The 20,269-nt window shown below is 38.7% G+C and overlaps 4 protein-coding genes and 2 pseudogenes across 4 annotated transcripts; 3 read left to right on the forward strand and 3 right to left on the reverse strand.

The window, feature by feature from the left end:
- Window positions 1–4,174: 4,174 nt before the first annotated feature.
- Window positions 4,175–7,161, reverse strand: LOC107623238 (28 kDa heat/acid-stable phosphoprotein-like protein). Its single transcript, XM_016325422.3, has 8 exons — window positions 6,831–7,161; window positions 5,667–5,704; window positions 5,353–5,433; window positions 5,147–5,230; window positions 5,016–5,050; window positions 4,790–4,875; window positions 4,512–4,577; window positions 4,175–4,434 (listed from the first exon to the last, which is right to left on the reverse strand). Exons 1-8 carry the CDS (start codon window positions 6,895–6,897, stop codon window positions 4,400–4,402), a joined length of 492 nt encoding a protein of 163 aa, XP_016180908.2. The 5' UTR covers window positions 6,898–7,161; the 3' UTR covers window positions 4,175–4,399.
- LOC107623239 (Ribosomal protein L31) lies at window positions 6,946–8,286 on the forward strand. The gene is made up of 3 exons (XM_016325423.3): window positions 6,946–7,013; window positions 7,303–7,384; window positions 7,871–8,286. Exon 3 carries the CDS (start codon window positions 7,874–7,876, stop codon window positions 8,081–8,083), a length of 210 nt encoding a protein of 69 aa, XP_016180909.1. The 5' UTR covers window positions 6,946–7,013; window positions 7,303–7,384; window positions 7,871–7,873; the 3' UTR covers window positions 8,084–8,286.
- Window positions 8,287–8,586: 300 nt separating this feature from the next.
- LOC107619965 (cyanidin 3-O-galactoside 2''-O-xylosyltransferase FGGT1 pseudogene) lies at window positions 8,587–10,047 on the reverse strand (annotated as a pseudogene).
- Window positions 10,048–10,294: 247 nt separating this feature from the next.
- LOC107624002 (deneddylase) lies at window positions 10,295–14,883 on the reverse strand. Its single transcript, XM_088503513.1, has 8 exons — window positions 14,423–14,883; window positions 13,786–13,989; window positions 13,144–13,635; window positions 12,262–12,372; window positions 11,959–12,147; window positions 11,086–11,295; window positions 10,696–10,816; window positions 10,295–10,614 (listed from the first exon to the last, which is right to left on the reverse strand). The coding sequence occupies exons 1-8, from the start codon at window positions 14,831–14,833 to the stop codon at window positions 10,502–10,504; spliced, it is 1,851 nt and encodes a 616-aa protein (XP_088359639.1). The 5' UTR covers window positions 14,834–14,883; the 3' UTR covers window positions 10,295–10,501.
- Window positions 14,884–15,763: 880 nt separating this feature from the next.
- Window positions 15,764–17,831, forward strand: LOC148578978 (uncharacterized; annotated as a pseudogene).
- A 91-nt stretch (window positions 17,832–17,922) lies between these two features.
- LOC148578979 (uncharacterized) lies at window positions 17,923–19,573 on the forward strand. Its single transcript, XM_088487878.1, has 3 exons — window positions 17,923–18,807; window positions 18,884–19,075; window positions 19,163–19,573. The coding sequence occupies exons 1-3, from the start codon at window positions 17,923–17,925 to the stop codon at window positions 19,571–19,573; spliced, it is 1,488 nt and encodes a 495-aa protein (XP_088344004.1).
- Window positions 19,574–20,269: the final 696 nt, after the last annotated feature.

A 20,269-nucleotide genomic window follows, 5' to 3' on the forward strand; every position in this document is an offset into this window, starting at 1 on the left:
TGCAAGCATCAAAACTGATATACAATCTCTGAAACAAGTTTGACCCTTGTGGCTGGGGTAAGGTGTTCATATGTGCTGTGCTCCTTGGATTGCTCTTGTGTATCTCATTCAGATAGTCCCTCAGCTTCCCAAATTGTGCCCCTTCACTGCCCAACACAGTCTCCTTAGCTTGCTTTATTGCTCGTGTAATCATCTTTTGATTCAATTGAACATTATAGTCTTCTTTCATATGTTGCATTGCCTCCTTAGGTGTCAACTTTGGTTGCGTTTTTAGTCGCAATCCTAATTTCTCAGCAACCCAATTTTTATCAGCAAGGTTGCTTCCATAATCCCGGCCACATGTGTGCTCACTGTGAAATGTCTTGACCTCAAAAGAGTTGGTAACCGAGTTCTTCGACACAAAAATTAGCTAACAACAATCTTCCTCCGCACAAGCTGCTCTAACTCTTTCGGCTCATTTTTCAGGTACATGCAATCCCTTCCATCTTGCACAAACACATCCTTAAGTGCTCTTTTAAATTGCTCCATAGTTGCAAACTGCATACCTAGCCTAAACTGCACCTCTCCAAATGTTTTGCCTTCATTAAAATCTGGACCAGCAGGGCCCCTCTCATCATCTGATAAAATGGGAGTCACAAAACCCTCAAACTCATATTCATATACAATGTCAGCACCATCAACAAATTCCTCACCAGCCTCAATTGCAACCCCCTTTTGTTCCACATTTCCAATACTAGCTGGGCCTTTCATATTACCTAGATCCGGCCCAACACAGCCTCCACTACCTGGGCCTTGGCCTAACCCTGAATCTCCACTGCTAGACCCACTTTCCATTTCTCTATTCAGAATATGTTTCATCCTCCTCTTACCAGTATATCCCTTGGAGGCCCTTCTCTTTGCCATAGTCTTAGGTGAGCCAAACTTTTCATTTTTCTTCTTTTTTCTTTGTACATCAACAGACTCCTCAGAACTCTCAGTCTCATACCCAGGAGGAGGGGGCTTGTAAGCTTCATCTTCAGCACTCTCGTATGAATCATAGGAGGAGGAAGAAGATTTTGAAGAATCTATCACCACCAACACATCGTCATCTTCAGAAACCACTTCCTCCACCACAGACTCATCGTCAGTTACAACAGGAATATCCACTCCATGCTCAAAGTAAAGGTGGAACTCCTTCATATTATGGCTCATAGTGAAGTCGCACATATTGTTGATCTCCTTGCCATAGAGCACATGCAGACCATCCTCGAACTCAATAGCAGTTACGTCATGCTAGTAGATTTGTTTGTATGTCAAGTACCCCAAACATTTGAAAAGTTCCTCCAGGTCCTTCTTGTTTACGAAATCAATATCCATTGGAGAAAACTTCTCTACCTTCCCGCCTAAGTAATGTAGCTTACCATTAGCTCTTACAAACTTTTCGCCATGGTTAAATACAGGGATCACAAACACAGACATCTGCAACATTTATAACCTGGATCATTAAAGTTTTACCGTAATGCACAACAATGCCACCAACATTATCATCACTAAAAGCACTACATACAAATTTCATTGTCCGGAATACTCACTACGTTTATCAACCCCTAGCATTACCAAACTCTAATTAAAAACAGTGTTTATTGTTAACCATTTTATCCATTAATCATATTGATCAATACGAACGTAAAGCAGTTCACACCCCTCATAGACATGCATGAAAAATAATTACATTCTCAACTAACACAATGTGAAAATCGAAAAAAGGAACTAACCTTTCACTGCCGTCTCACACAGTCAACATCTAACTCCTCCACACGTTCGTCGTAGATTTGATTATACCAAACTTCCGTTCTAGCGTCGTGCAAAGGTTCTGGAGGGAAACAATGGTGGGAGATGAAGTGTTAGGACTTTTTAGTGAATGAGTAAAAACAAGAAGGAGATTACAGTAAATATACCTTGAAAGTGAGGGGGAATATAAACCCAACGCAACGACGCCGTTTCAGTTGCTGGGAGGGGGTTTTGAGTCCCTGCAACAACTTCTACTTATACGTGGTGCCTGCAGTTAACAACTCAGCCTCCACCTGACACGTCATCCTGGCAACCTGTTGACAACCGGTCACAGGGGTCGATACGTTAACTAATGTTGATGGTTGAGGACCTGGTTGAAGTTTCTGGATGATAAAGATGCGACATGTCCCAATCTAAAATGCTCAGGGACCGAAAAGGGTATTTACCCAAAAAAAAAAATAATTTTACCAACAGCTGGATAGTTCAAGGTTTAAACTCCCACAATGGGCGGTGCTACATTAAATGGATGTTGACTGAAGTCGAATCACAACACCCAACTTGTAGACATTATTTTCGCTGATCAAACTGAACTAAGAAGAAACATATGCAACCAGTCAAAAATAAGGATGATGTGATAAAACATTACAAGTTATCACATCAAAATGCTAAAGTTTAATCCAATCATAATTAATTCATGATTGAGCCTAGTTATATATGCTGTTAAAACTATGTTGAGTCCTTAAAGAAAAAAAGACAATTATTACTTATATCATATGACATAGTTTAATCAAAGTGGGATTGGAGTTTTATACTAGTGATTTGGATAAAAGAAATGTTATTACAAATGAACAATCAACAAAAAGTGATAGATACCATAAGCTGCAATTATATTATATCATATATAACAACTACCGTATCATCTTTGAAGGGAAGCTATATATATGATGATATTAATTGAGATTAAGTTGTAGACTACTATGTATGGCCTAATTATTAGTGAGCTATATTCTAAGGTTCACTTTTGATTTTGAATTAAGTTTTCACTTGCCGGCCTTCTGTTTTTTTTTTTTTGTCGCCGGCCTTGCCCACTTTCATGTCGTTATTATTCTTTATCCTTCCTTACAATGCAAAACTCTATAATAATAATAATAACAATAATACTAATTAATTAATTAATAATACTACCACCTTTCGAGTGCTATACATTTCTCAAACAAATGGCAGTTTAGAGAGTAAGTAAATACCCTTTTAACTTAAATTGGATGGATGGGATAAGAGAGACTCCAACAAGTTCTCAAACTATTCTTGTATTATTCGCCTCTTAAAGTTTAGGTATTTACGTCATTCCCATATTGAGTTATTATACTTTCTTTCTTATATGAATTTATTTATAGTAAAAGATAAAACTAAACATCAACATTGACACAACTTAGGATACTGTAAATATCTGGATACATTAAATTACACCTCAAAAAAAAAAAAAATAATAAAGCTGGACATAATGCCAGAACAATCAAGGTAGCAAGTAATGCATTGGCTGAAGAGGCTTGCTTAGCTGTTATGTGTTATTATGCTTAAATCTTTGTTGATCATGTTCCTAGCATTAATGAAACCAGTGGTTGTTAAAGAGGTCAAGATACCTAAATAAATTCATGATATTCGGGTATGGAATTTGGATTCTCTAAATTTTAAATTTGTACTTTAGAGGGTAAAGTGTGATTTTCTACCTTTGAATAGTTTCTGTCTCATATTTATTTTTAGTCCCACCTATAAAATAAATGGAGAGATCACACTTTACTCTCTAAAGTGAAATTCAAACTTTAGAGAATCCAAATCCTCGGGTATGGTCCATGTAAGGTATGATAATAAGTAATAACGCATTATCCCTTAATCAGTAGTTACTCAAAATGAAAATAAGTTATGTGATTATGTGATCAGCAGTTACTCAACAGAGAACATAGCAACGTCCCCAAGAAGAAAAAGAAACCCATCTCAAATAGCTGAATAAGGGCAGACCAATGCAAAGCACCCATGCTGCATGAAGTTTGGTTAAAGGCTGATTCCAAAGAATATAAGGTAGACGGTCTAAAATAAAAATGTTAAGTGGCAAATTCTACTATTTGAATTTATAGCCAAAGACATCTATCTCGAATAAGAAAATGATAATGTCACTTTAATTTTGATAATACCACTCCAAACGTTTTTTTACATTGTATATTTGCAAGAATTTATAGAATAAAAAAATGACATTATCAAAATAGGAGTAACAGTATTCATTCATTCTCGAATAACATGGAAAACACTAGAATGCTATTTAGAGACTGAAAATGCAATAATGCCCTACTCTAACAAAAACATTTTGGTTAACAAATAGAAGGGTAGAGGGCATGGAGGATACTGCAGAGAAAGAGAAATATTTTCCCTTGGCTTGATGTAGGGAACCCTTTTATATAATAATAATAATAATAGTAAATATTTCAAGCCAAATAATTGCATTACATGTTAACAACTTGGAATGGTTATCTCCATTATAAAGCTAAATGGACACAATATTGTATTGTAGTGTAGTGAGAGCACAGATTCCTCCTAATTGGAGTAAAACCAGGCCACACAGCAATCTCCATGAAATTCACTTGCGTGCTTCGGCTTTCTTCTGCTCTTTGGCTGAAACAGATTGAATCCTCGGTTCAAAGACTTTGAAATCACAAGAGTTGGCAAAACAAACAGTCATTAGAGCTTACCAGCTTTCTCTTCTTCTCTCTTCTTAGCTGCTTCCGCCCTTTGCTGACGTATAAGAGCTAAACGTTCTGCATACCAAAGATAGAAACATTAATCATATGTATTTTACAATTAAGATTCTCATGATTTCTCCCAGCAAAACATATCTATTTCAGTTAAACTACTGTAGCGTACTCCAATCATCAAAACTTGTACACAAGCAACCATAAACATAAGGGAAAGAGGAACAAGAAAAAAATGTACGGAACTAGAGAAACTATTTCAAGAGCTATAGAGGTACCTAAATCTTTCTTTGATTGTTCTGTTTTTCCTTGCTCTTGCAGCCGCATGTAGCGCTCATGAGCTCTCTGTTTCTCTAGCTCCTCTCTGCAAAAAGGTGGGAAATTTTATATATAAAGAAAACTTCACAACTTTCACCAATATGGAAAAAGCAATTAGACAAATAGAATGTCCAGATCTCCTTTAACAATCTTGCTTTAACAAGAAGCGAATAAAAAATAACAAACCTTTCACGCCTTGAAAGTTCAGTAGTTTTTCCAACCTGCACCGACGGAAAAAAAAGCTAGCATTATATTTACCATGAAATTTATTATAATAAGATGTCAGTGTAAAGATCGAAAGGGAAAGTTGAACTCACATCAACATCTCTAGCTTTCAAGCTCTTAGGCTTTACCAAGTTAGGATTTTCAATCTCAATAATCCCTTGAGTTCCTTTACTCTTCTGCATACATTATATGGCAACAGGACAGTCAATTTCATACTTACGAGGGCATACTGCAGAAGCAAACAAAAGGACACAAAAAAGTGAACAATTCAGGAAAATTTATATAGTAGTAAATTAACTGTGGCTTCTTCTTCTTCAGATTCTTCCCCAGATTCATCCTCAGACACTTCCTTGGGTTCTTCTTCATGCTCAGCTTCTTTCTAATAAAGTCATCAAGAAAATGATCAGGTTAGTAAAATTTGGTTTGCAAAAGATATCAAGAAAATGGAAACAGTTTAATTATAATCATGTACAATTGTACATTGTATTTCTTTAAAAACAAATCACCATAGGTAATCCAAACTGACAAAATTATTCTGTGTAAAGTGAACAAATGATGTGTACTTGAGAGAAAGGAGAAAGAGGGGGTGGGGAAAAGGGTGTAGAAGAAAACCTGTCTAAAAGTTCGAGGCCGGTTTGAGGTACCAGCAACTGCAGTAGTCAAATGAAATATTGAGTTCTCAAAAGTATTCTTTATGAAATTAAGAAATATCTCTTCTGTTTCATCTCTTTAAAGGAGGAGAGGAAAGAGGTGTTGGTATCACAATCTATCTTGTTATTTTAAATTTTAAACTTTTAATACAGCTCAGTTTCGCATTTAGAGAATTGGGTTATAACTTAACCAATTGAACAGTGTAGTATATCAATAGAGTATAAATCATAATGGAAGCTTTTGTCTTCTAAAACTTAAAAGGATTTAAGGGCTGATCAAAGAAAATCATTATAGAAGCTTTTCTTTCTGTCATCAATCCTAAAAAGAGAATAAAATTTCTAGGATCTACTACCACTTTCACAAACAAGTTCCTACATGATTTATCAGCCTCACATAGTCACATAAACAATCTAAGCCAAAACCATAATCATGTTTGAAATGCCTAAACAACAATCTAAATCAGTTCTCCCCAGCATAGTCAAATTTTGAAATGGTTAACAAATCTTGGAGGGAAAACCAAAATTCTATTAACAAACCTGGCAGTTCTATTTCCTTATGTGTTAAAACTCACAAACAAGACAGACATATCTTTTAAGTGATAGACTTATATAACATCTAGCAACTAGGCAATGTCGCCTTCATGGTAGCCCATATAGAAACCAACCACAATCATAGGCCAAAAAAGTGATAATCTCAGCAACACTACATAATCATTAATTTTCCATTTTCATCACAAATTATAATATTTTTCATATTCATCCAGGGTCCTAACTGATGCTTATTTCATCTATAGTGCAGCACTGCAGCTTGTAGCTTCAGATAAAAGAATTAACAGCATAAACCAACTATGAACGCTAATTTGAATTTCATTCAACATAACAGTATATTCATTAATTATCAAACTTCACAGTCTATCCAGATCTAACTACAAAACGTCCACATAAAAACAACACACGCTTGCTTCAATTTTATTGAATCAATAAACCAGCTACATAAAAACTTAGCTCAAAATCACAATTTGCAACAAGCTGAATAGAATTTCACTGATTTTGAGAAGAAACGACAACACCACCAACAACGGGAATCAGATGGAAAAGAATAAAAGGGTTTGAGAATTGTGCTTACGGAGATCTTCCGGCGTGGAGAACTGGCGGCGACCGGTGGGCTTGCTCTTGTATTTTCCCCTTCCCATCGCAGTTCCAATTCAATAATACCAATCACTCACACACTACGATCAGATTAGAATAATGCTACTCTTCTGCAGCAATCGTTTATGATCAAATAGAATAGAATGCTCAAACCAAAAAGGTGATGCGCTTTCTTTCACTTTATTCCAAATTCCAATCTTTTCTTCTTTTTTTTAATTGTCAAAAACCCTAGTTGCGTTTACTCCATTACAAATTTTGATGAATCCAATTCGGAATCTGTATTTCCAATTTTCAATTTTATTTTATTCTTTTGCAGTTTGCTTCACAAAACTTTTTTATTTATTTTTCGGGGTATTGTTTCTAAACTCAAATGGGCCCAAGAGGCCCAAATTATCTCCAAGGTCCAAGACCTAAAACCTGTTCTTCGTCTTCTACGTCGGTAATTGCAGAGTGAGGAACAGATTTTCTTTTCCCACAGTTCACAGTCCAGAGAATTCAATCTAATCTCAGCTGCAGCAACCACCATTTTAGGTAAACCTCATCATTTGTTTCAATTTGAACTTTTTCTCTCGCTATTTTTTTTCCCAGCTGCTAGAATGAGTTTGGTTGTGCCTTTATGGGTTGCTTGTTGCAAGTTCCGCTTTTTATTTTCAATTCCTGAAATTTATCCATTGTTCTTCTGGAGCTGTATTATTGGTCTTACAGTTCCTAAATTTTAAGGCAAGCCTTATTCGTTTTTTTAGCTCTGTTCGTGGAGAGACATGGTTATCGCTCTTCATTCATTATGCCCAAAACAGAAATGAAAAACAATAGTTGATCTGAATTATTTGTATTAACAATTATTATTATCATTGTTATTTTGTTTTTGGATTTTGGGGGGTGGGGGGGGGGGGGTTTGGCTTTTGGTGGTGGCAGAATGTTCCAAAATGAAATTCTATTTAGCGTACCAAGTGTTTGATCAAATGTGTGTATGGTGTGTCCGTTGTTGATAAGCTTGGATGTATTGCAAATTGGCAGGAGATGAAGAAGGGAGTGCACCCGCAGAAGCAATGGATAACCTATGTTACACAAACGGGTAGATTGATGCATGTCATGATGACAAAGATACACCCTGTTGGCAAAGTTTACCACTTCCGGGCAAGGCGTCAGATGGCCGAGAGTTTGGGGCAGATTGCCAAGTTCAGGCGTCGTTTTGGGCTAGAAAATCCAGAAACCACTCCAAAAAAATGACGTCCTCAACAAGAAGAGGGAGAGAAGTTTCTTTGCCTCTATATTTAGATGCAAGTTCAAGGAAAATAACATATATACTTGATGATACTCTTAATCTGGCTTTTTGTAGAATTCATTATATATTTATATATCAAGTTAAAACTGCTGAAACATTTCATTTTTCAGTTAATATCAAGTGATGTCGTGAGTAGTGCATTTTATAAGTTATCATGGGGATAGCATACACTGATATTTATTAGCTACCTTTGAGGCCTTTTACTTTACAAGGAAACACACTAAACCCAATAATTGGGATATGAGAAATATAGAATGTTATGACATTTATGGCAGGGGATAAAATTCTTAGCAGCAGAATCTGATTTTAGTCTACTATCTAGTCATATTCAACTTACACCCCAAAGAATCACATTCATTTTTGTGATTACCATAATATGTATTCCCAGCTCATATGTAAATGCTATTTATTCATCTAGTGGCTTTCAATATTTTTAATAATGTCTAAATCAAGATTTGAGCAGACTATGCAGCTTCTGAACCAAATCATCCAAGTAATAGTTTTCGAGCCCCTTGCTGAGTAGGAACTCCCTCCATTTGCCATGGTTCTTTCTCACAACTTGTCCCACTTCACTATCAGTGTCCATTACAGTTATCACAGCCTTGCACACAGCTTGCCTAGTAAATAGTCCATCATCTGCACTTTTCTTAACCTCTACTCCTACTTTCAATTCTTCACTCATTATTCTTGCATTAATAAATTGATCTCCTGCGTGGGGGAGCAGTACCATTTGGCACTCATTTACCATGGCCTCTGTTAATGATCCAGAACCACAATGAGTTACGAAGCAACCCACGGATGGGTGGCGCAAGATCAATTGCTGTTGAACCCAATCTCCATAAACCACCCCTCTTCCTTTTGTTCTCTCAATAAATCCTTCAGGCAAAGCTGACTTCACTGTTTCTGCTCCGGTCGGGGGTCTTAAGGCAGCTAGAAAAGGCATTCCTGTTAGTTCAAAACCCCATAACAGTTCCTCAAATAGGTAGCTACTCAAAATGCATTCACTTCCAAAAGCGCAGAAAATCACTGTTTTCGGTTTGAAACCTCCTAGCCAAGTCACCCATTTTTCTTCTAAATTGGATATTGGTGGGTATGGCAAAACTGGTCCTGCCAGAAACACTTGCTTTCTCATTTGCCTTTCAAGATAATCACAATAAGGACCATCCATTTCTCTGCAAGTTTTGAAAATGACAGCATCACAGCTGGTGAAAGATATAATTTGGCGCTCCATAAATGAAATGCCTTTGCCGTGACTCTTTATAGTGATAGCAGCTACATCTCTTGCTTCATAAGGTTGTAGCCGCATGGCTGATGCAGGAAAGCTTGGTGGAGGGTGTAATAGATCAGTTTCTGTTAGTGACTTTTCATGGAGTTTTCTTTCTGGGCTTATAACATATCCTACAACGGCAGGGCTAGTTGTGCAGTAATTTACAGCCTTAATGCCTAACCGGGATGCCAATGCAGGTAACCAATATGTGAAATCAAAGAATACCATATGGGGTCTAAGCTCTCTGAGAAAATTTTCAATGGCAGGCTCAGTGAGGTCCATTGCTGCCATGAGAAGGGAATACAATGAGAAAGGAAGGTCTGCAGTTGTTTCAGACCCAGGAGGGAGGCCATCGACATCTGGTATGGTTATCGGAATGAAGGAGATGAGATCTGGGTAGAGATTGAAATGTTCCAATTTGGGTATGGTATTTCTAGGCATTAGAAATGAAATCATGTTGCCTCTCTCAGCAAGTTTGTTGGATATGTGAAGGTATGATGTAAGATGGCCTAAGGCAAACCATGGATACACTGCAACATGAAACGAAGTGGTGCCCATTGTTGCCAGAAGGAATCAAGGCCAAGAATGTGATACTTCTGCCAAGTTATGTAGAATAGAGCTCAAACAGTGTGGATTTCACAAGAATGTGATACTTCATGCTCTTCTCATTCTAAAAATTGCCAACGGTTTAGAAAGTCATGTAGTTCGTGAGTGCTATCTCCCGGCAATTCTATAATCAGGTAGGAGTGAGTGCTTTCTACTTTATACTTTCTTCATATTGATTCTCGTTCCCATGACAGAATTCTATTTTAAGGATATACTTAATTATTTGAAAGAAACTCTTTCATACTTACGCCCCATTGAATAATTATAAGTTTGGTCAATGAGGTAATAATACAAGAAGTAAACTTTAAATCTATTCACTTCAAATTTACAAACAGAACGTGTTGGTCAATAACAACAATACTTTTCAAACAATAGGGCAAAGCTGGGGAAGGACGTTTTCAACTTCTCACAAAATCTATTGAATAAAATTGTGCATCATTGCTGTTTATAAGTAAAACCAGCTATTAGGAAGTATTGCTATCAATATTAATCACCGAAATGGCCTAGCTACAGCAAAATAAGCATCTGGATTCACTGACATTAACAACTCTACAACGAAAACATTTCTTGGAAGGGAGAACTTGAGACCTCGTTCAATAATACCTGCTTGAAAAAATCCATGGGAAAGAGTTAGCACATTTGGTAAGCCTTCTAATTGTGTTCTAAAAAGCAACTAGAACTTACTCGGTGAAAGCTTTTTCCCTCCGTATAGCTCCCTCGTTAGAGGATTAGCAGCCCATCGAAAGACGGCCACCCGACTTAGAGGTTGAAAACCAATTACGCTCCCGTCGCTAGAGAAAACCACCTGATTTTCAAGCAATTGCAAGGTCAAGGACAGAATCAAATGTACTATTAAGAGTTTCCAGATACCATTGTCGTGCATCCAGACCAGGTTGATAAACACAGATCAAACATGACGCGTCACATGAATGCAGTTTTTACCCCCACATTAAGGAGACTCAAGCCTCAAGCAGTTCATGAAATTGAAGTTCTCATGACAAGTCATCTGTTAACTTTAAAGATGCACCAAAGAGAAGGCAAGGTTATTTAGAATATTCTGAAGATCTGGAGTACCTGGTAACTATCAATGTCCTCCATGGACTCTACTACATCTGCATCTAAGTTATCTAGAGTGGTATCGAGAGTAGCATCGCCTTCACCTCTTCTCAAGTAGGGCGGCAATTTTCCAATATAGACGCCAATACCATCTTCCTTCCTAATGTCACCGGACCACCCAAGAGCATCCTTTACCTTTTCAACAGCTAATGTGCAAAAATCTTCCAACTATCCATGCAATATAGCCAACAAAAAGAAGCACTCTTCAGACAGAAGTTAAAGGTATGGTAACACGAAAACAAACAATACAGATATGCTAGCACGAACACAAGAAAACAGCCATGGAACATGATGTGGCTGAGAAAGAATTTCAAAGGGTAAAAATATGCAGATTAAAAGCTAAAGCTTATGACATACTTTTTTTATTTGTAAATATCCACCACTGATGCAACTTTTGTTTATTTAAAAAAAAAAAAGGTAAGGTAAGGCCATTCCATTTCAACAAAATACCTACACTCAAGTTCTATAGCTTTGGATCTGCTAACCAAATCATGATTTTCCTACCCCCAGAGGTAAGTTTATAACCTTTGCACCAGTCACTGTCACAGCATGGCAAGCAAACTCATAACAATGACAAGAAAGTGGCAGAATTCAGACAGCTCAATGCTATAGACTAGTTGATTCTAATAGCATTTAATATGACAAGCCTTTTTCTAATAGCATTCATTGTTGTTTGCAGATAGCAAGAAAATTGAGCTTATAAATTGAAATGAACAAGAAAATGAAATCTGCATTCCCAAACAACACATAAATTGAGCATATAAATTGTTTCTGAATATTTTCTACATAATAAGCAAATAATAGAAGGGGGGAAAAGAATAAACTGCATACCTTTGTTGCATCCGAACTGCCATGCATTACAACATTGATTTCAGATGATGACGGAGATCTATGATCTACAAGGTGTTTCTTTTCCTTGAACAAATGAGGCAAACATAATTGACCCAGAGCAGTGACTGCAAAAAGAAATATACCACTTGCAAGGGAGACTGACAACAGTTTTGATAAAGACAAGCCCCCCTACCAATTAAAATGATAAAAAAAACAGGTAAGTGCTACCTCAGTGGAGTCATATGAAGGAAATATAAGATGAAAATATTACTCTTCAAGCAACAAACACAGACACTTGACTACCTTCTTATTAGACACACTGGCAACATTGGCTGCCACACTACAGGATAATTGCTTATCAACTAGTGAATAAGGATCCACATAATACATATCTAGCACTTCTGCCAATCGAACCTGCAATATTGTGAAATTTGGAGCAAAATGAACATCAATTGTACACATGATATTGATAACATAGTTGTCACATAATTTCAGGTAAGCCTATGCAGCAATACGTTCAATAACCAATAATTAAAATCATGTATATATATAAACATAAAGCCATCATAATTGAAGTTAACAAACCGCCATACACATTATCATTGGGTTAAGAGCCTGATCTGTTTAGAAAGTTGTCTGTAACTCTCCAGGTTGTTTCTCAGCCTCACCCTCAGTCTTCATTAATATTTTATCAACCCTTACACTTTGCACGTTTTTGTTAGTTTGCTTTCCTGATCATCTTTTTTCTTCCTGACTGGGTTTGCACTATAATATTTTTAACCAGAAAATTTAGAGGAAGTCATAATTGTGTGTTTTAATGGTTTTGCATGAATTATTTAACACAAAAGAAAAATATTACTTTTCTTTGGTCAAGTTAATCACTGATTAGTGTGCTCAATTGCCCCTTCTTATGTAGTAAAGTAAGAGTATCATTTGACACTTTAGCAACTAGAAGCAATGAGGCCATCCAATACTCATGAACAAGAACATTGACCCCAGTGTCTCACCATGTTCTCTTCCTTATATTTATTTAACATAAAACTGAGAACAAAAAAATAAATTCCACCACTAAAACTCCAAAAGGCATTCAATGCAAAAGGTAAAACAGAAAATTGAGAACAAAAAAATTAATTCCACCGCCAAAACTCCAAAAGGCATTCAATGCAAAAGGTAAAGATAAAGTACCATTTGAGAGTGGGTCAAAAGAGCTTCCCACCTATTATCTGCAGACTTCTTCCAGCCATGAATTTTTGCATCTCCCATTATATTGGCATCAATCTCTAATCGATATGTAGGTACATACTCGCTTGCCCAAGCACTGAAATGAGAACCACCAATTTTTTCTAATTTCTCGTAACACGATGGCTTCCACCAGCGATGCATTGATTTTGTTTTCAAAGGCTTATCACTATCCTTCATTAAATTATATTTATCCAATAGACTCCTAGCATTTTCAACTATCTCATCTTCAAATAATTTGTACAAGAAGACCGAAGAATCATTTGATTGTATCCTTTTAGACTTCTTAAACCAGGGAAAGAAACTGCTTCTATTACCACTATTTAGATTATTTAGAAATTCTTGTTGAGTGTTTTGAAGAGCAGCAATGCAAACAGCTTCTGCAAGCTTGGAGATAAGAGATTCATCAGATGAGCCAAGGGCAAAAGATGCAGAAACCTGCTTATATGAAATGCATAAAAACAACTGAATGTATCAGTATCAGGGCCACCTGCAGGACAGACATTTTAATATGCCATTACAATTTACAAAAAACAATGGAGAAAATAAAATCTCATTTTCAAAAGAAAGTAAAGGTAAGCAACATACCTCTCTCGGGGCTTCAAGATCCCCCATGTTCCGTTCTTCTCCTGGTTCAAAGACAATCAGCTCAAAGTTCCAAAGCTGCTGCAGAACCACTTGCCTAAAGGTCATAGCAAGTATATCTCTGGATGCATTGCTAGAAAAAATATCTCTCGAGATAGTCTTCTTGAGCTTAGCCGCCTTTTCTTTAACTTTCTTAGCAGGTAAGAACTGTCAAGACAACAGGCTTTAAAGATCTAAACCTCAAATTGCATTTCTATAAGTTTCATCTAGAAATTAGCAACATACTTAACACCAAAATGTTTCCAAAACAGGACCACCAAAGGCATCCTAAAATTCCAGTCAGACCTAGTGCATGGTTCAATATACACAAATGCAATACATAAACACTCCCTTAATATGTTAATATCATTGTTCCATCAATACAAAGCATACCATGTTTTCAGCTCCAACACTTTCACTTTACCAAGCAACTTAGATACAAGAAAAACATTAACTATTAAGCAATGAAACCTATATAGTTACATTTTTCAGTGGAATTTGAGCATTTTGTTGAACATAACCACACCCCAAAAATATAATACTCATTGTTGTTGCTATTAACAGAGTTTCGTTTAAACAAGGGAAATTGAATTGAACTAACCAATCGGGTAGAGACAGTGCTTCTCTCGCCGGAAGGACCAGGATTCATGGTTTCGACGACCATGGCATCCATGTCGGCGTTGACATGCTCGTCGGCGACTTCGCCGCCGTCAGCGGCGGCCGCAGTTAAGGCCTGGTTGAAATCGACGGTTCCAAGGAGGGTGAGCTGGGCGAGGTCATTCTCATAGGTCCTGAGGCAGGGGAGGTCGTTGCCGTCATAGTCGGCAATGGCTTCAAGCAATTCTTGCTCAGTGTGGAAAATGCCGTTGGAAGAAGAAGAAGAACAGGAGATGGCAAAGTTGGAGTCTTTGGTGGTTGTGTCGGCGAGGTGCAGTGTTGTTGGAGAGAATTTGGTGCTGGGGAGAAGGGGAACAAGAGGGGTGAACAGTGAGGTGCTTGCCACTGTAACCATTTCTGACACAATTGAGGTTTCTTTCGGTGTTTCCCAACGTTAACCAAAACGAAGGCTACCTTTTTTTTGTGTGTTCTTAAACGAAGCCTAGTTTGGATTGGGCCAAACAAAATGTTTGGGCCATATAAGTCTAACTTGTTGGGCTTTATTGAAAGTTATAATATTTTTATGAAAAAAGGACTGAATGAACATTTTCCCTTTTCAGCCTTCCAAGTTCCAACTTCCAACGCAGTTGCGCAATACTCGAACTCGTGTTACTGTGTTAGTGTACTAACCTCCGTTCACCGTTCGCCAACTTCCAAATCATATTATTACTTAAAACTTTAAAAACTTTAAGAGTAAACTACCATTTCTACCCATGAAAGTTCAAAACGCTGACAAATATATCCACAAGAGACGGAAACTACCAAATGTAGCCATCAATCATGAGTTTCGTGGGACGAAACTAACCAATCCATATTCCAACGTTGACTCCGTCAGTAACACTCCCTACGTGGCACTTCACGGCGTAACATGGTTTGGGGGCTGCAGACGTGGATATTATAATTACAATTAGTTTAAAAAAATGAAATTTGAATTTTTTTTTAAAAAAAAAGGGAAATTAGAAATGAACAGTTAGGAAAGGTTTTTATCTTCGTGCGTTTCAGAAAACAAAGGGTAGAGTCCTAGGAAGAAACTATTCATCTTCTACACTCAAAGAAAAACTCCCAGGCCGACGATAATCTCCGTATTGAAGAGAGGGTGCTTGTTGGTGTGGATCGTTTCAGCGGGTGGAGTTGCGTGGTGTCATCCATAGGTAAGTAGTAACCGTTGATCTCTATGTCATGGTTTTCTTGTTTTTCGGTGCATGGTTGTGGAAACTGGGTTTTCATTAGGGTGTGCTTGTATTTGCTATAATTTGGTTGTTAATTAGGGAGTGTCTGTTTGCAGATGGCAACTATCCACATTACGTTAGTCATTAGTCACAGAAAAAAATTTGAAAAGGGCGATGATGGCAGACTGGCATACGTTGGGGGTGAGAAAACAAAGATTGAACGAGTGAATGTCGATATCCTAAATAGGTTCTTCATGAATGACTTAGTAAAGGATATAGGGTACACTGATGTGAGCGAGCTTTACTGGCTTGAACCTGGGAAGGAGTTGGATGGTGGGTTGAGGTTGCTTAGACTTGACATGGATGTGGTGACTATGTACGAAGCAACCATTGCTAATGGGAGGAGAGTTGAGGTGTTCACTGAGCATCCAGTTAACCTTCCGGAGTTTGCAGAAGAAAACAATGAACATGAACCAGATTTTGAGATTTTAAATGTTACGAAGACCCCAGTCAAGCACAGAACCAAACTGTGTGTTAGGAGACCACCAACCCCAAAGAAGAAGGGAAAGAGAGTAGTGAAAGTCAGTGAGAGTGAAGGAGGTATGCCTGGACCCGATACCCAAACAGAGGATGATGCGGTAGACAAAGATGTCCATCCTACCCCCAACAAACACACAACAACCAAAATTAGGCAGTGACCAACCAAATCTCCCCACACACTCACCAAAAGTAACCTTCGAAGAGCCACCAAGGATAATTCAGACCCCAGATGCACCCACCGAACCCAATTTGTCTCCACATGAGCCGTTGGACAAGACTCCTCCAAACCCTCAACAACCACGTGTGTCAGTTAGAAGTGAAGAAACTGGACACCGAAATCCCGTTTCTGCAGAGTCAGTGACTCTCACAGTTGATAAAGGGCCTGCGGAATCTAATGAGGTTTTCACACAATACATCCCACAACTTTGCCACGAACCAGAGTCTCAGGAGCAGAGCATTCAAAATGAGAATGAAACACCTTGTCAAGAGAGTCAACCTAGCAGTTCACAGCCCGAACCGTCTATAAACCCATATGTGGGTGGTGGTAGTCCAAAGAAGCGGAAAAGACGATCAACAGTCAGGCCTCCTCCATCAGGGCAAACCTTCATACATAACCAGGATCCAAACAAGCATCCTTCAATCTTTATACCTGTGGAGGGTGAAGATATGTCTGAGCCCAGTGCAGGGATGCATTGTTACGAGTCTGAAGAGCTGGATTCTGTTGCAAGTGATGATGAAGACAGTCAGCAAGCAGCATTTCCTCAAGCTAATCCCGATGCTCCAGTAAGGGAGGTAAGGTTGGATGTTGGCATGGAGTTTGAGAATCTGGAGCATTTCAAGAAGGCAGTTAGGAAGTTCAACATCAACCTAGGGCGAAGCATATTCTTCCCATGAGTTGATTCAACTAGGTGCAAGGCCATATGTTATGATGAGGATTGCCCATGGCAGATATATTGTGCAAAACGGTCGTTTCCATTAAGCTTCCAGGTGAAGACCTTTGTCAACAAACATACCTGCAGCAGAGTAAATAAGAACAAATCTGCAGATGGAAAATGGGTTGTAGAGGAGCTTGAGGACAAGATTCGTGACATTCCAGACATGACTCAAAGGCAGGCACATGATTTTTTCAAGAAGGAGTTTGATGTGATTGTCAATGAGAGGAAGATATACCGTGCAATGGTGAAGGCCAAAGAACTAATAGAAGGATCAGAGATAGCTCAGAATGCACTTCTTCGGGATTATGCTAATGAAATAATAAGGATCAACCATGGCTCCACCGTAAGGATTAGCACTGATTATGTCGAAAGGACTGGGCATAAATTCAAAAGGATTTACATATGCTTGGAAGGGTGTAAGAAGGGCTTTTCAGTTGGCTGCAGGCCTTTTATCGGGTTAGATGGTACTTTTCTAAAGGGATACTACCCTGGGCAGTCGTTGACTGCGATCGGGCACGATGCCAATAACCATATATACCCTATATCCTATGCTGTGGTGGAGTGCGAATGCAAGGATAGTTGGAAGTGGTTTCTCGAACTTCTCCAAGAAGACTTAGGGGACGCAGCTATCAATGGAATCAACTTCATGTCAGACATGCAGAAGGTAATGGTCTCAATTCTTATTGTTCGTGTATGTCTTTATAATTAGTGGTTTACAATGTTCTTTAAGTAGTTATTGCTGTCATAAAGGATAATCATATGATTGCTTTGCATTTCCCCACTAGGGCTTCATCCCTGCTATGCGTGAAGTAAACCCAGGAGCTCATCATAGATATTGTGCTATGCACATATGGCAGAACTTCAGAAAACAGTGGGGTGATACAGAGTTGAAGATGGCAATGTGGAGGTGTGCCAAGGCCACAACCTTCCAAGAGTTCAATGCTGTACTAGATCGGATCAGATGGGTTAATCCACATGCTTGGGAGTATCTGAACAGGATCCCTCCAAGTCAATGGAGTAGGTCTGGCTTTAGCGAATACTCAAAGTTTGACAATTACACGAACAACAACTGCGAATCGTTCAATTCTAGGATCAAGAATACGAGAGGGAAGCCTATTATAACTATGCTGGAAGATGTGAGGGTTTACATGATGGGCATAATTGCTAGAAACAAGAAGGCGTTGGTGGGATATAACGGAGTCATCACTCCGGTGCAGCAGAGTAGGCTGGAAAAAGAGAAAAGGGAGAGCAATAAGTGGCGGCCGTTTCTCACTGGAGATGATCCTGAAAATGTGTATGAAGTTCAATGCTTGCCACATAAGGTTATGGTGGACATAGGAAAGAGGACTTGCAGTTGCAGATTTTGGCAACTGACTGGCTTGCCATGCAAGCATGCATGTGCTGCCCTTGCATACCAGAATAGGCGGCCAGAGGAACATGCACACAACTGGCTTTCCATGGGGGCATATAACAGCACATACCAGTTCGTCATCCAACCTGTTCCAAGTCAAGAATACTGGGAGCATGTTGACCTACCACCTGTACTCCCACCAGTATACAAGAAACAGATTGGGAGGCCAAAGTCAAAAAGAGACAAAAAGAACGACGCCCCAAAGAAACCCACCCCAGATCCACATAGGGCACCCATGAAGTATGGCCCCATCACCTGCAAGTATTGCCTAAAGGTAAATCATACTTCATATGTTACATTACTTATGAAATCATGCTCCATGTTTTGTTTCATGCCATATGTTACTGCAGACTGGACATAACAGTCGCAGCTGTTCCAAGAAGAAGGAGGCAATGGCTGGGAGTGCTGGGGGACAAAGTGCAAGTCAACACCCACCTGCTGCGGATGACGAAGAGGAGGCGGCAAGACTAGAGGAGATGTTCTGGGAGGAAACTCTTGAAGCTGTTCAAGCAGCTGAAGCAGCAACAACTCAGCCCCCGCCTGTAACTCTATTGATTTATTTTGCAATCCCATTTTACAAGTTATAAGTTTTATGTCATTATATCACTCATACCTCTCTATCTGAACAGGAGACTACCCCAGTTCGTCAACCCGTTCCTAATCCAGTCAGGTCTCCTTCAATTAGGCCACCCACTGCAAAAAGGCCACCAAAGAAGAAGAAGAATGTGAGGAGACCCCCACCAACTAGTCAGCAACCACGACCTCCTCCGCCTATTGTCAGCCCAATAACACCAACTACTACTAGTCCATCACCCCCAGCCTTTGATGTGCCACCCACTGTGACACCTCAAACTATGCAAGCTGCCTCCCAGGGTACTACTTCAAGGTTCATGGAGTTCATGCCAACTCCCACAGTTAGAGTATCAACCTCAAAGAGGTGGCCGCAGCCAGCCTTCCGTCCACCAGCCAAAAAGGGGTCAACAACTGCACACTTGAAAGAGGGGTCAAGCGGAAGCAGCAACTCCACTCCAATTCCGTGAAGCAATAGTTTTATAAGTTATGTTTTTTTGTAATCCTGTTGGCAGTTTATCGTACAATTGTTGGACATGTCACATACTATGCCTTATTTTGTTTACGTTTTGATAACTCTTAGCAGTATCTTGCACATTTCTATAAGCCAGTTACTACATACTTATCAAGATGTTATGCTTGTCTTTGATGTTATTTTGGACCACAAAGTAAACAAGAATTGCAATTAGTACCAGATAATTTTTGCATGTTACATAACTTATAAGGCTACATCTGACATTAATTGGATACCATGTGTGCACAAATGACATATTTAGAATCGATCATGGGTATTTTTGTCATGATCTTACACTAACAACTAATAAGGATCAAACCCTCCTAAGAATCAGATACACAGTGCACACAACATTACAAACCACAGCCATTGATATCATCAGAAGCCAAAACCTAATTTTGCTAAATTCAGCTTCAAAGCTCCCTAATCTGGTGAGCATCTTCACTTCATCCTCAGCCTCATCAACATCTTCCTGCATCTTTCTTTCCGACAGTTCTCTCCTCAAACCCTTCTACTGCCCTTCGATTTCGTCTACCCATGCAAAGAAGTTGTAGCCCGAGTTCTATCCATGGCAAAAAAAGTAAAATCAGATGCACATTCAACTCCCACAAAACAGGGTGTACAACGGGTTACATTCCAATTGGGACAACGG

The sequence above is a fragment of the Arachis ipaensis genome, chromosome B10, assembly GCF_059453495.1.
Source record: "Arachis ipaensis isolate K30076 ecotype BB chromosome B10, ASM5945349v1, whole genome shotgun sequence".
Taxonomy (NCBI): Eukaryota; Viridiplantae; Streptophyta; class Magnoliopsida; order Fabales; family Fabaceae; genus Arachis; species Arachis ipaensis.